At 32.4% G+C, this 13,411-nt stretch overlaps 1 protein-coding gene across 1 annotated transcript in view; it reads left to right on the forward strand.

Annotated features, from left to right (window-relative positions):
- Nucleotides 1–657: 657 nt before the first annotated feature.
- LOC108780825 (phospholipase B1, membrane-associated) overlaps nucleotides 658–13,411 on the forward strand; it is a gene marked incomplete at its 5' end in the record, with an annotated part of 41,460 nt that continues 28,706 nt past the window's right edge. The window contains 2 exons of the mRNA XM_018548642.1: nucleotides 658–764; nucleotides 1,516–1,692. Coding sequence (XP_018404144.1) covers nucleotides 658–764; nucleotides 1,516–1,692 — 284 coding nt within the window. The remainder of the gene's footprint in view (nucleotides 765–1,515; nucleotides 1,693–13,411) is intronic.

Genomic DNA, 13,411 nt, shown 5'->3' on the forward strand with positions numbered 1-13,411 from the left:
GTGGAAATATGTATGTCCATAAAATGTCCAGGATGTTCTTGGATATATTCAGGATAATCCTGATCTTGTGCTGTTAGGGAAGGAGTAAAATCTCCATAAGCTGATCGCCTAAAAAGTGTCCCCGTTTCGATTGTCAATATGGCGTTCTGACGGACCCCACTTTCCGGTTTGTGATGTCAGCACCTGCGTATTACTCGCCTTGCATCAATTAAGTTGTAGAAAATGGTAAAACGCGTTTGTATAGTTCTTAATTGCCGAAATGAGCTGAAATGCACCAAAAAACGAAACAAAGATTTGGGAATTAAGAATAAAAGTCTTTTTAAAGCACCTAAAGTACGTAAGAAAATACTGATTACATTTTGTAAGGTTATGTGCAACATTTATGGTTATTCTTTTTTATTATCAGGACAAAAATTTTTTGGATCGTTGGACTGCAAATTTAGGTCAGTTGAAAAGGCCACTTACTGAATATTGTTTCGTTTGTGAGGAACATTTCAGCATCGAAGATGTTTTTCATTCAAACGATATTTTACTGAATGATGATACAGTACATTGTACTAAAAAAATATTATCGAAATTGAGACCAAATGCTATTCTAATAGTTGCCAAGAATTATTCAGAAAGGAAGTCCAATGCTGAACATTTAATCTTTTGCAGCTGATACGGCAAATTTGACCGGTGACGATAGTGATGATATAAATATAGAAGTACCGTCCTTGTTTGATAACGTTACTCCTCAGAGAAACGACAATTGTGAACAAGCTGTAGAATCATCCACCGCAAAAGATATTAATAAGATATTTACATAACTCGTACTATTCAGTAATATAACGTAATGTTATAAAAAAACACGCATTATACGCGTTTATATGTGTTGTTAAGCGTTTTATTATTTTCTACAATTTTTCGATCAAAATATTGTCGTTTGTTGCAAGGCGAGCAATGCGCAGACGCTGACGTCATAAACCGGAAAGTGGGGTCCGTCAGAACGCCATATTGACAATCGAAACGGGACACTTGTAGAAGCGGAGATTTTACTCCTTAATACTCCGTATACGACATGAAAAGTGCAGTAAATGTGCTATAAAACTGTATTTATTCTGCGCTGATTATATGCGCTTATAACGAGCTTTTTATAGTGGATTTTGAAAGCGCTTTTAAAAGCTGCTAAAGTAATGCACCTGCATACGCGCTTTTTTAGCGCTTTGTAAGCGCTACTATGCTACGTGGGAAGTTATAAATCAGAAGTAAGAAACTAAAAATTGACGACTGTGATTGGTCCATTTCTAGATTATGACTTATATAATTTATAACCTAGCTATGACTTATTGTAGAAGGCTCATAATGTATAACACATAATATATTATAGCGAACATTTTTTATACAATTAAATTGAAAATTTACACACATGAGCAGAGTTTTGGATAGATCTGATTTAAAGACTGATCAAATAATAATGTGTGTGCATGTATACAAATTAGTTACTAAAGTTAAATTTTTTTAATAATATATTAGGAATTCAATCCAAATCTGATAGGATTTGCATTGGGAGACTCTTTAACCACTCACAAAGCATCGCAGTTGAATATTGCTGAATCCGGTGCTGAATCCGCGGATATAATATACATGGCGGAGATGTTAGTCAAGAGGATAAAAAACGATCCGCGGATAAATGTGCAGAAACATTGGAAGGTACGTGGCGCTAGATAATATGATTTGTTACAGGCAACAAGAAAAACTGTACAACTATGGTGATTATATTTTATTATAAAGTTCTTTATTTTAGATAATTATCCTTTATATTTATTTGTTTCTTTAAAACTCAATTTTGATATTATCCTTTACTGTCCTTTAGTTTGACATTACGGGAAATTCTTTTCTAGTTAGAGTTTCAGTGTCTAATTTTATATTATAATGAGCAAATTTTTATAGAAAATATTTTACAATTTCATACGGATAAGTGCAATTTATTTTTGTTAATTATATTTTTTAATTTTTTAAATTAAATTTATTTAAACTAAATTTGTTTTCATTTTTTATTATTTTGAACTTTTTATTATTTTATAGATCAAGGATCTGTTCCAATACAATCGAACCAGTTTCACAAACTATCAGAAAACTACACATCTTAATTTATATTGTGCAATAAAATTTTATATTGCAGATTTTATAATTATAACAAATTCTTAACAGTCACAAAATGATTTGAAAACATATAGGACAACAAAGTTCTAAAATTTTCAGATTTGTTCTTTATTTTTTTTAAGAATATATAGTCACCGTAGGTATAGCATATGCTATTATATTATTATACGTTCCGTTGCTTGTATTTAAGTATTTAGTTATGAACTAGGCTTTATCTTTAGCTTTAAGCTAACTTTTTCTATATATATGTATACCATAAAAAACCTTTTTTTAAAAAAAGAAAAAAAACATACGCCAAGTGCATATAAAAGATAAGTGTTATATGTATATGTCCTATATATGTATATACAGCAAAAAAACAGAACGTTTTATCGTTTGTCATATTTTTTCGATATTTTGTGATATTTGTTAATTTTTTACATTTATAGTAAAATATCTCGTTTCGATGTAAGAATGCCTCTACATAATTCGCGTGATATTCGTTAATTTTGACGAATATTTCGCTTGATATTTGTCAATTTTGACCATATGATCCTTTTCGTCGCTGAAACAACCGGTTTGAGCAGTTTGTAAAAATCTACCTTAACGATTTTCCTAGGTGGGAGCAGCTCATGTTAAACAATGCTCTTTTGATTCCATCAAATATACATTAACGTCTTTTAGCTCTGGTTTTGTAGTGCTAGTTAATGATTGATCTGGATGAATTCAAGATTTTCGTGTCTGCGGATTATTATACAAAACCCATTTTTCATCACAAGTTAATATTTTGTGTAGAAAGTCGTCTTTCTTTAATCTTAATAACATGTTGAATCCGAACTCCTTGTTTTTAGGCGTTAGCACATGTGGAATGTGCACAACTCTCTTTTTGAATCCTATGAAGTTTCTGCAAACGTTTCGAAATGGCTTGTTGGCTTACTGCAAGTGTATTTATAAGCTCTAATTGCGTTTGACAAGGATTTTCGTCTAAAAGCTGATCCAATTCCTCATCCTCTATTTTCTTCGGTTGGCTTAGGCATTCTTTATCTTCCAAATTGAAACTGCCATCTTTGAAACGACTTTTTACATGTACTGTACGACACAGAGTTTTCGCCTAAAGCCGAGCAAATCATTTCTTGAGCTTCCGCGGCATTTTTCTTCAGCTGGAACGCGAAAAGGATGCAATGCCTCAAACGCTGCTTGTCAAATAACATAGTTTTCACTACTACTTTGTGAAATTAGATCTGCAGCATCGACACCTATCATATCTTATTTTAAAGCTTAAGAATGACGCTTCGAAACGATTATATGGTGAAATTCGCGAGATAAAAATTCAAAATTGAATAAGTGCTGTAGTCGACTGAATATAGTGCCCGAGAATTAAGTTGTAGATCTAATAGAAAGATCTTAAAAAATTCAGTCTTCTTACACTAAAAAAAAAAAGATTGGTTGAATATAGCATAGCATTTTTAATTGCAGGAACCAATTAAAAATGTTATGTCATATTTTACCATCTAAATGGTAGCAGCTAATCATTTTTTTCAGTGTATTTATTAAAAATAGGTATTAACCAGGAAATGGAAATAACTCATTACTTGTAACGAAGTTACAGTTACAAGTTACTTTTTTGGTAACTTTACTGGTAACTGCGTTACTTTCTTTTTCTGGTAACTATAGTTATCGGTAACGTAGTGTTACCTACGCCTATGCTAAACGTCACGACATGCGCGGCTAGGCAACGATCTGTATGTCGACGGTCAGAAGGTCGACACCAGGAGTTGTGTTTAGACATTCAAAATAGACACACTCTTTCGTATTAGTACTAGGCCTTCCGCATATTATGATTAGCACATAATTCTCAATTAAACTACGAATTAAAGATTAGTGACAAACACAACAATTGGCGACGAGGATAATGGAGTTTAAAGAGGCACTCATGGCACTCACGCAGCAGCAACAATTGTTCATGCAACAGCAGCAGCAGCAACAAGTACTCTTGCAGCAGCAAATGAAGCAACAACAGGATTTTATGAATCACATGTCTACGATGTGGACTAAGTCAACGGATTCTTCGCAGAGGAATGCAAAAATGGAATCATTAGCAAATTCCATGACCGAATTCATTTACGATCCAGAAAATAATTTGACTTTCGATGTGTGGTATGTAAGATATCAAGGTCTATTTCAAGAGGACGCACAGGATTTAGACGACGCATCCAAGGTCAGACTTCTATTACGAAAAATAAATACAATTTCGCATAAACAGTATGTTGATTACATTCTGCCAAAGATATACAAAGACTTTGATTTCCAAACCACAGTGAGCAAACTCACACAATTATTCGGAAAAAAAAGTTCTCTTTTTAATCAGCGATATGATTGCATGAATACGACAAAATCACCAAATCAAGATTTCGTTTCACTTGCAGCGCTAGTAAACAAACGTTGCGAGGAATTCAAAATTTCTACAATCACTGCCGATCAATTTAAATGCCTTATTTTTGCATGTGCTTTAAGATCGCCTGCGGAAGCCGATATACGAACAAAACTTCTCAACTTAATCGATACAAAGTCAGATACACTTACAATTGACGATCTTACAAGAGAATGTCAGCGATTAATCAATCTCAAGCATGACACATCAGTGATTCAAAACCAAAAATCGACAGAGTCCAATGCCGTAGCGATTGTCAAAACTGATAAACAACGTAAACCGCAGGTGACAAACTCAAATAAATCAAGGAATCTGCAAGGTAAGAAACAAATCAAAAATTCTTTACCTAACAAAGATTCAACACCTTCAACACCGTGTTGGTTTTGCGGACAATTGCATTATTCTAAGTTTTGTACTTTCAAAAATCATAAATGTCAAAAATGTAATACTGTCGGTCACAAAGACGGATATTGCGCTTCAACTCAGAGAGTCAAAACGAAAACAAATAACGAAACGGCAAATCAAAACGTCAAGACGATTAAGGTCAATCAAGTAAATTCAAATCTTACTCGCAAATTTGTGAATATTTCGATAAATAATCAACCAATTAAACTTCAACTTGATACGGGATCAGATATTACCATTATATCAGAAAAGATTTGGTCTTTGTTGGGAAAGCCTACAGGTTGTTCAACGTCTCATGTTGCACGTGACGCGTCGGGAAATCAGATCAATTTCAATCAAGAAATTTATTGTGAAGTAACCTTGAACGGAGTTATCAAACAACTACGATGTTTCGTAACAGCAAATTCGGATCTCAACATCATGGGTCTCGATTGGATCGCAGCTTTCGATTTATGGCAATGCAGTCTCAATAGCTTCTGTTCCAAGATCCATTCTCAAGCAGATTCGACGCACTTTGATATATCCTTCATTAAAGAAAATTTTAAAGAGGTTTTTTCCTCTCAATTAGGTCGTTGCACAAAGACTAAAGTCAAACTGAATTTAAAAAATAATTCAAAACCTATTTTCAGACCTAAGAGACCGGTTGCTTACGCAATTTTACCTTTAGTCGACGCAGAGCTTACAAGACTGGAACAAAATGGAATCATTTCACCAATCAAGTATTCAGACTGGGCAACTCCAATAGTTGTAGTAAGAAAAAAAAATGGAAAGATTAGGATCTGTCCGGATTTCTCAACTGGACTTAACGAATCATTGGAACCTAATCGTTATCCACTTCCATTACCAGATGAAATATTTTCGCAACTGTCAAACTGTAAGTATTTCAGCCAGCTAGATTTGTCAGACGCATTTCTTCAAATTGAAATAGAGGAGCAATCAAGGCATCTTCTAACAATCAATACTCACAGAGGTTTATACGTTTATAATCGTTTACCTTTCGGAGTCACCATAGCTCCAGGTGAATTTCAATCAATCATGGATTCAATGATATCTGGACTAGAAAACGTTTTTGCTTATATTGATGATATTGTTGTGGGTGGAGCTACAGTTCAAGAGCATAATCAAAACTTAACTTATTTATTAGAGCGAATAAAGGATTATGGTCTACATCTGCAAATAGAGAAATGTTGTTTCTTTACTACACAGATCAATTATCTGGGTTATGTCATCGATGGACAAGGATTACATCCAGATCCTACAAAAGTCGAAGCAATTAAAAACATGCCTGAACCACATAATTTAACTACATTACGTTCGTTTTTAGGAGCAATCAATTATTATGCACGTTTCATTTCAAATATGCACATTCTTAGACGTCCTTTGGATAATCTTTTAAAAAAGGATTCTAAATGGAACTGGTCTCCAAAATGTCAAGAATCTTTTAATCAATTTAAGAGAATTCTTTCTTCAAAGCTCTTATTAACTCACTACAATCCTCAGCATGAGATTATTGTAGCAGCAGATGCTTCAAATGAAGGATTAGGAGCATGCATTCTTCATAAATTTCCAGATCATTCGATCAAGGCAATCAGTCACGCCTCAAGGAGTCTCACAGAAGCAGAACGTAAATACAGTCAAATTGAAAAAGAGGCATTAGCAATCATTTTCGCAGTCACGAAATTTCATAGAATGATTTTCGGAAGACAATTCATCCTTCAAACGGATCACAAACCATTACTTCAAATATTTGGTAACAAAAAAGGAATTCCGTCGCATACAGCCAACCGTCTTCAACGATGGGCACTTCAATTATTATCTTACGATTTTAAAATCGAATACATCAAGACGACAGAATTTGGACATGCGGATGTTTTATCAAGACTAATCAGTCATCAACAACGTCCTGAAGAGGATTTTGTAATCGCTTCTGTCAAAATGGAAACAGATTTATTCTCAGTCCTCAATGAATCACTTCAGTCCTTTCCAATCACATTTCAACAAATCAAGGAAGCAACTAAAGAAGATGACATCTTACAAAAAGTTATCAACTTTACTTTGAATTCATGGCCTCAGAATGTAGATGATTCGGATTTACAACCATTTTTCCGCCGTCGAAACTCACTAACCGTGATTCAAGAATGTCTTCTTTTCAACGACAGAGTTGTAATTCCTCAACAATTCCATCAACAAATTCTCAAACAATTGCATAAGGGTCATCCTGGAATGGAGCGAATGAAAATCATAGCACGTTCGTACGTATATTGGCCAAGGATAGATCAGCAAATAGAAGAATTTGTCAGAAATTGCAGAAATTGCACACTCGCCGCGAAATCACCTATCAAGGTACCATTATCAAGCTGGTCTCTTCCTGAAAAACCATGGCAAAGAGTTCACATAGATTTCGCAGGACCGTTAAATGGAGAATATTATTTTGTTTTGGTCGATGCCTTTTCAAAATGGCCTGAAATAGTTCCAACGCAAACAATCACAGCTCAGCGAACTATTGATATTCTTCAAGAAATTTTTGCAAGATTTGGTGTCCCTGAAAGTCTAGTTTCAGATAATGGAACTCAGTTCACTTCAGAAAAGTTTCAAAACTTTTGTCTTTTACAGGGAATCAATCATCTGCATACTCCACCGTTTCATCCAAGTTCTAATGGACAAGCAGAACGTTTCGTAGATACATTCAAACGGGCACTTTCAAAATGCGAGACAGAGGGGAAAGAAGTCAAGAAACATCTCTGCACTTTCTTGCAGTATTACAGGTCAACTCCAAATCCTAATGTTCCAAATCAAGTTTCTCCCGCGGAAGCCTTGCTTGGAAGACCAATGCGAACAACGTTAGATCTGCTTAAGCCCTCGAAATGCTCAACTGCTCAACCTGAGAAACCGCTGCCAAAACAAAAGCAAGAAGAACAATACAACAGGAGACATGCAGTCAAATCAAAAAAATTTGAACCAGGAACAAAAGTTTATGTTCAAATTCACACTTACAATAAATGGTCGTGGATTCCTGGGGAAATAGTCGAAAAAGTTGGAAGAGTTATCTACAATGTACTTGTCGACACACGAAGTCGCTTGGTTCGAGCTCATGCGAATCAAATCAAGTTTAGAGCTATCAAGGACAATGACGACTCATCTCAACAGCAAGAAATTCAATTACCACTTGAAATATTAATCAATGCCTTCGATCAGGGAGGAAAACAAGAGAACATTCAAGAAACTACCTCTGTTCCTCAAGGAAATTCTACTTCACCTCAAATTCTAGAAGACATCAACCAAGAACTATTGCAACCTCAAGAATCGTCTTCACAACCAGATTCAGGTCAACGATCGGAACCTGTGCAACAGGAACAACCAGTGCTTAGACGCTCTCAACGCAATAGACGTCGTCCACGTAAACTGGAGGATTACCAGTGTCACTCTTCCAGATAGGGGAGGTGTTACCTACGCCTATGCTAAACGTCACGACATGCGCGGCTAGGCAACGATCTGTATGTCGACGGTCAGAAGGTCGACACCAGGAGTTGTGTTTAGACATTCAAAACAGACACACTCTTTCGTATTAGTACTAGGCCTTCCGCATATTATGATTAGCACATAATTCTCAATTAAACTACGAATTAAAGATTAGTGATAAACACAACACGTAGTTACATTTTTTGGATAACGGTAACGAAATTTACAGTTACTTTTACCGTTATTTTACATACGATTGTATACGTTATTCTGTTATATAATAATTACAATGTTATTAATTATGACAGCTATAAATGAGATTATAGAACATTGTATGTTTTTATTTAATACAAACGTAAAAGCTACATTTAGTTTACCTTAATTTAAACATCGTACATATGTTGTTCTAATTGAGCTCTGTACAAAGCTATACTCTGTACATTTTTGTGTACATTTATGTTGAGCAATTGGAAAACATCTCTTTTTGCAAAACTTCTGTTATATATTTTAATTATAGTGTTATAATTTTTTTTTCTATCAAAATATTTGATTTACAACTAAAAGATTAAGTAAAAATATGTATTATAATAAAGAGATTATGTGTATTTCTTAATTTTTTTTTAATTTCTGACTTATATTGTGATTAGATATTCCTCTACAATCTTATATAATCTTTTAATTTTCTGCAAAGTATGAAAAAATTTCTAGAGATAGTGTCAGTGTTATATATATATATATATATATAAAAAAAAAAAAATCTTCTTAAACCATCTTAAATAGAATGTAAGTTGTAAAAAGAAATTATACTGCACATTAAATGCACATGTCAAACAAGGTTTGTTTGACATGCGCAGTCACGAATTGAAAACGACTATCAGAGTGACAGAGAGGACTAATGAAGCGTAAGAGTGGGGGAAGTTATCCGCCGTCACTTTTTGGCCTACTCCCTCTACCGATATTTGGCCGATAGTTGACTCTCCTGGTTCTAGTCTTCTTGCATACACATCAGCATGTCGGGTTGCCTATCTGATTATCGGCAAAGGCATGCTCATCCGCAGAAATCTGCTTATCGGCATGGTAATACAGAATAAGATTAGATCGCAATTCCGGCAGAGAATAAGACAAGATAAAATGAGTTTTACATTCTGAAATAGTTATAAAAACTGTTGGTATCAAGTGACTCGTATTGATAATAATCAAAGGAAGAGACGTGCCAAATCGAGTCTTGAACACTGGATGTTGATGTGTGTATAAATTTGATTTATTGTGAATGTACAAATTTTCTTACGTTTCGATCCACAGTTTGGATCCTTTTCAAAGAACTTCTATTACATTATAAGCATTGTGCTACCTGGAACACTATATGATTAGAATTAATATATTGAGTAATGTCGGCTTGTATAAAATTGTTGTCAAATAAAATAAAGTAGAAAACAAGGTCAGTCAAATTATAAAATGGAAAATAAGAAATATAAAGTAAAATATTAAGATTACTAGAGAGAATGAATGTATCTTAAGAAAAACGTTATGATAAAGTAACATTAAATGTGAATATTATGACTGATGATAAAAATGATTATAAATATAAAAGTATAACTAATAAATACATTAATGTATGAGATGTGTGTGTGAGACTGCATAAATGTTATTATATATATAGTATAAAAGTGAGTTCATGAAATTGTTGTAAAGGTCAATTAATAATTGATGAATTAGATATGGTTATAAGATGCTTGAATATATATGCAAAAACACTTACATGTTATAATTTAGAAGTAACGGATTGTATCGTTCTGGTCGAATGTTCATGTGCTAATGTGACTTTTAACAATCGTTGTTATAGAAAATTAAAAACATTAAAATTATGGAAATCAAATATGAGAAAGTAAACAATCATATGTTTTGTCAAGGAATTCTGTGTCAGTATGTAAATTTAGACTATTTTTTTGTTGACGAATAAAAATCATCTCCGATATGAGTCTTTTATTTAAAGAAACTTCTTTGTCTAGAATTTTAATGTTGTCCCAGTTAAAATCATGAGAAAATTGTAATCTATGATTGGTAATGACAGAATTTTGTTGTGTGTTGCGGTTTATATGATTTCTGTGTTCGGATATTCTAGTTTTGAGTGTTCTACTAGTTTGTCCAACATATGATGCATCACAATCTTTGCATGAAATTTTATAAACTATATCAGTATGTAGCATGGTGTGTAATTTGTCTTTTTGTGCTTTGATTATATTACTAAGGTTGTTGATACCTTTATAAGCTACTCTAAATGTTGGACAATCTTTGAAATAATTTTTAATAGTATTAGATAAGTCGGATATATATGGTGTAGTGAAATAATTAATTTTCATTTTATTATTATTGTTGTCATCATTGTTAGTACCAGATGTAATTCTGTGGTATAAATCAAGTTTTTTATGTATTCTTTTATTGATTGTGTTAAAAATAAGTTTTAATGGATAACCATTATTTAATAAAATTTTGATGATTTTGTCAAGGTTTGATTGGTGAAAACATGGGTGTGATAAATGTAAAACTCGATCTGTTAAACTAATGATAACACCAATTTTATGTGAAATATGATGTTGAGATAAATAACTAAGGTATCTACCTGAGGATGTAGGTTTCTGGTACCAATCATAAATTAATTGATTATTCTCTTTTATCAGAGTGATGTCTAGAAAGTTTAGTTTGTTATTGCCAACTTCTAAAGTAAAATTAAGTCTGGGGTGATAGTTGTTGAATTCATTCAATATATGATTTATGTTATTCTCATTGGTGGCCAATGCAATGTCATCTACATATCTTATGTAAAAGGATGGTTGAGAAGTGAGATTATTTAAGCATTTATATTCCAAATCCTGAAGAACTATGTCTGATATTATAGGAGATAGTGGAGAGCCCATTGGGACTCCAAAGATTTGTTTATAGATTTTGTCATTAAATATAAAAAAGGCTGAATTAAGAATTAATTTAAGTGCTATTATGAATTCTTTCTTAGGTAAAATGGTGTGATTTTGTATATAATTCCATCTGTTATCAATGCCAGTGATAATAAGTTCTGTAGGTGTGTTAGTGTATAAAGATATGACATCCAATGAGAATAACTAATCACATCGATGTAATGTTAATTTATTAATATTTTTAGTTAAGTGAAAACTATTGATGGTTAAATACTGACTTTTCGGAAGACTTTTATGAAGAACGTTATGTAAAAAAGTGGATAAATTATGAAGTGGACTGCAAATAACATCCAATCCAACCTTACCACGTGCTTATGGCATTCCCAAAATACATAAAATTAATCATCCTCTTCGCATCATCATATCATCTATTGGCAGTCCCAATGGGCTCTCCACTATCTCCTATAATATCAGACATAGTTCTTCAGGATTTGGAATATAAATGCTTAAATAATCTCACTTCTCAACCATCCTTTTACATAAGATATGTAGATGACATTGCATTGGCCACCAATGAGAATAACATAAATCATATATTGAATGAATTCAACAACTATCACCCCAGACTTAATTTTACTTTAGAAGTTGGCAATAACAAACTAAACTTTCTAGACATCACTCTGATAAAAGAGAATAATCAATTAATTTATGATTGGTACCAGAAACCTACATCCTCAGGTAGATACCTTAGTTATTTATCTCAACATCATATTTCACATAAAATTGGTGTTATCATTAGTTTAACAGATCGAGTTTTACATTTATCACACCCATGTTTTCACCAATCAAACCTTGACAAAATCATCAAAATTTTATTAAATAATGGTTATCCATTAAAACTTATTTTTAACACAATCAATAAAAGAATACATAAAAAACTTGATTTATACCACAGAATTACATCTGGTACTAACAATGATGACAACAATAATAATAAAATGAAAATTAATTATTTCACTACACCATATATATCCGACTTATCTAATACTATTAAAAATTATTTCAAAGATTGTCCAACATTTAGAGTAGCTTATAAAGGTATCAACAACCTTAGTAATATAATCAAAGCACAAAAAGACAAATTACACACCATGCTACATACTGATATAGTTTATAAAATTTCATGCAAAGATTGTGATGCATCATATGTTGGACAAACTAGTAGAACACTCAAAACTAGAATATCCGAACACAGAAATCATATAAACCGCAACACACAACAAAATTCTGTCATTACCAATCATAGATTACAATTTTCTCATGATTTTAACTGGGACAACATTAAAATTCTAGACAAAGAAGTTTCTTTAAATAAAAGACTCATATCGGAGATGATTTTTATTCGTCAACAAAAAAATAGTCTAAATTTACATACTGACACAGAATTCCTTGACAAAACATATGATTGTTTACTTTCTCATATTTGATTTCCATAATTTTAATGTTTTTAATTTTCTATAACAACGATTGTTAAAAGTCACATTAGCACATGAACATTCGACCAGAACGATACAATCCGTTACTTCTAAATTATAACATGTAAGTGTTTTTGCATATATATTCAAGCATCTTATAACCATATCTAATTCATCAATTATTAATTGACCTTTACAACAATTTCATGAACTCACTTTTATACTATATATATAATAACATTTATGCAGTCTCACACACACATCTCATACATTAATGTATTTATTAGTTATACTTTTATATTTATAATTATTTTTATCATCAGTCATAATATTCACATTTAATGTTACTTTAGCATAACGTTTTTCTTAAGATACATTCATGCTCTCTAGTAATCTTAATATTTTACTTTATATTTCTTATTTTCAATTTTATAATTTGACTGACCTTGTTTTCTATTTTATTTTATTTGACAACAACTTTATACAAGCCGACATTACTCAATATATTAATTCTAATCATATAGTGTTCCAGGTAGCACAATGCTTATAATGTAATAGAAGTTCTTTGAAAAGGATCCAAACTGTGGATCGAAACGTAAGAAAAT

This window comes from Cyphomyrmex costatus, unplaced genomic scaffold (assembly GCF_001594065.2).
Source record: "Cyphomyrmex costatus isolate MS0001 unplaced genomic scaffold, Ccosl1.0 scaffold749, whole genome shotgun sequence".
NCBI classification, from domain to species: Eukaryota; Metazoa; Arthropoda; class Insecta; order Hymenoptera; family Formicidae; genus Cyphomyrmex; species Cyphomyrmex costatus.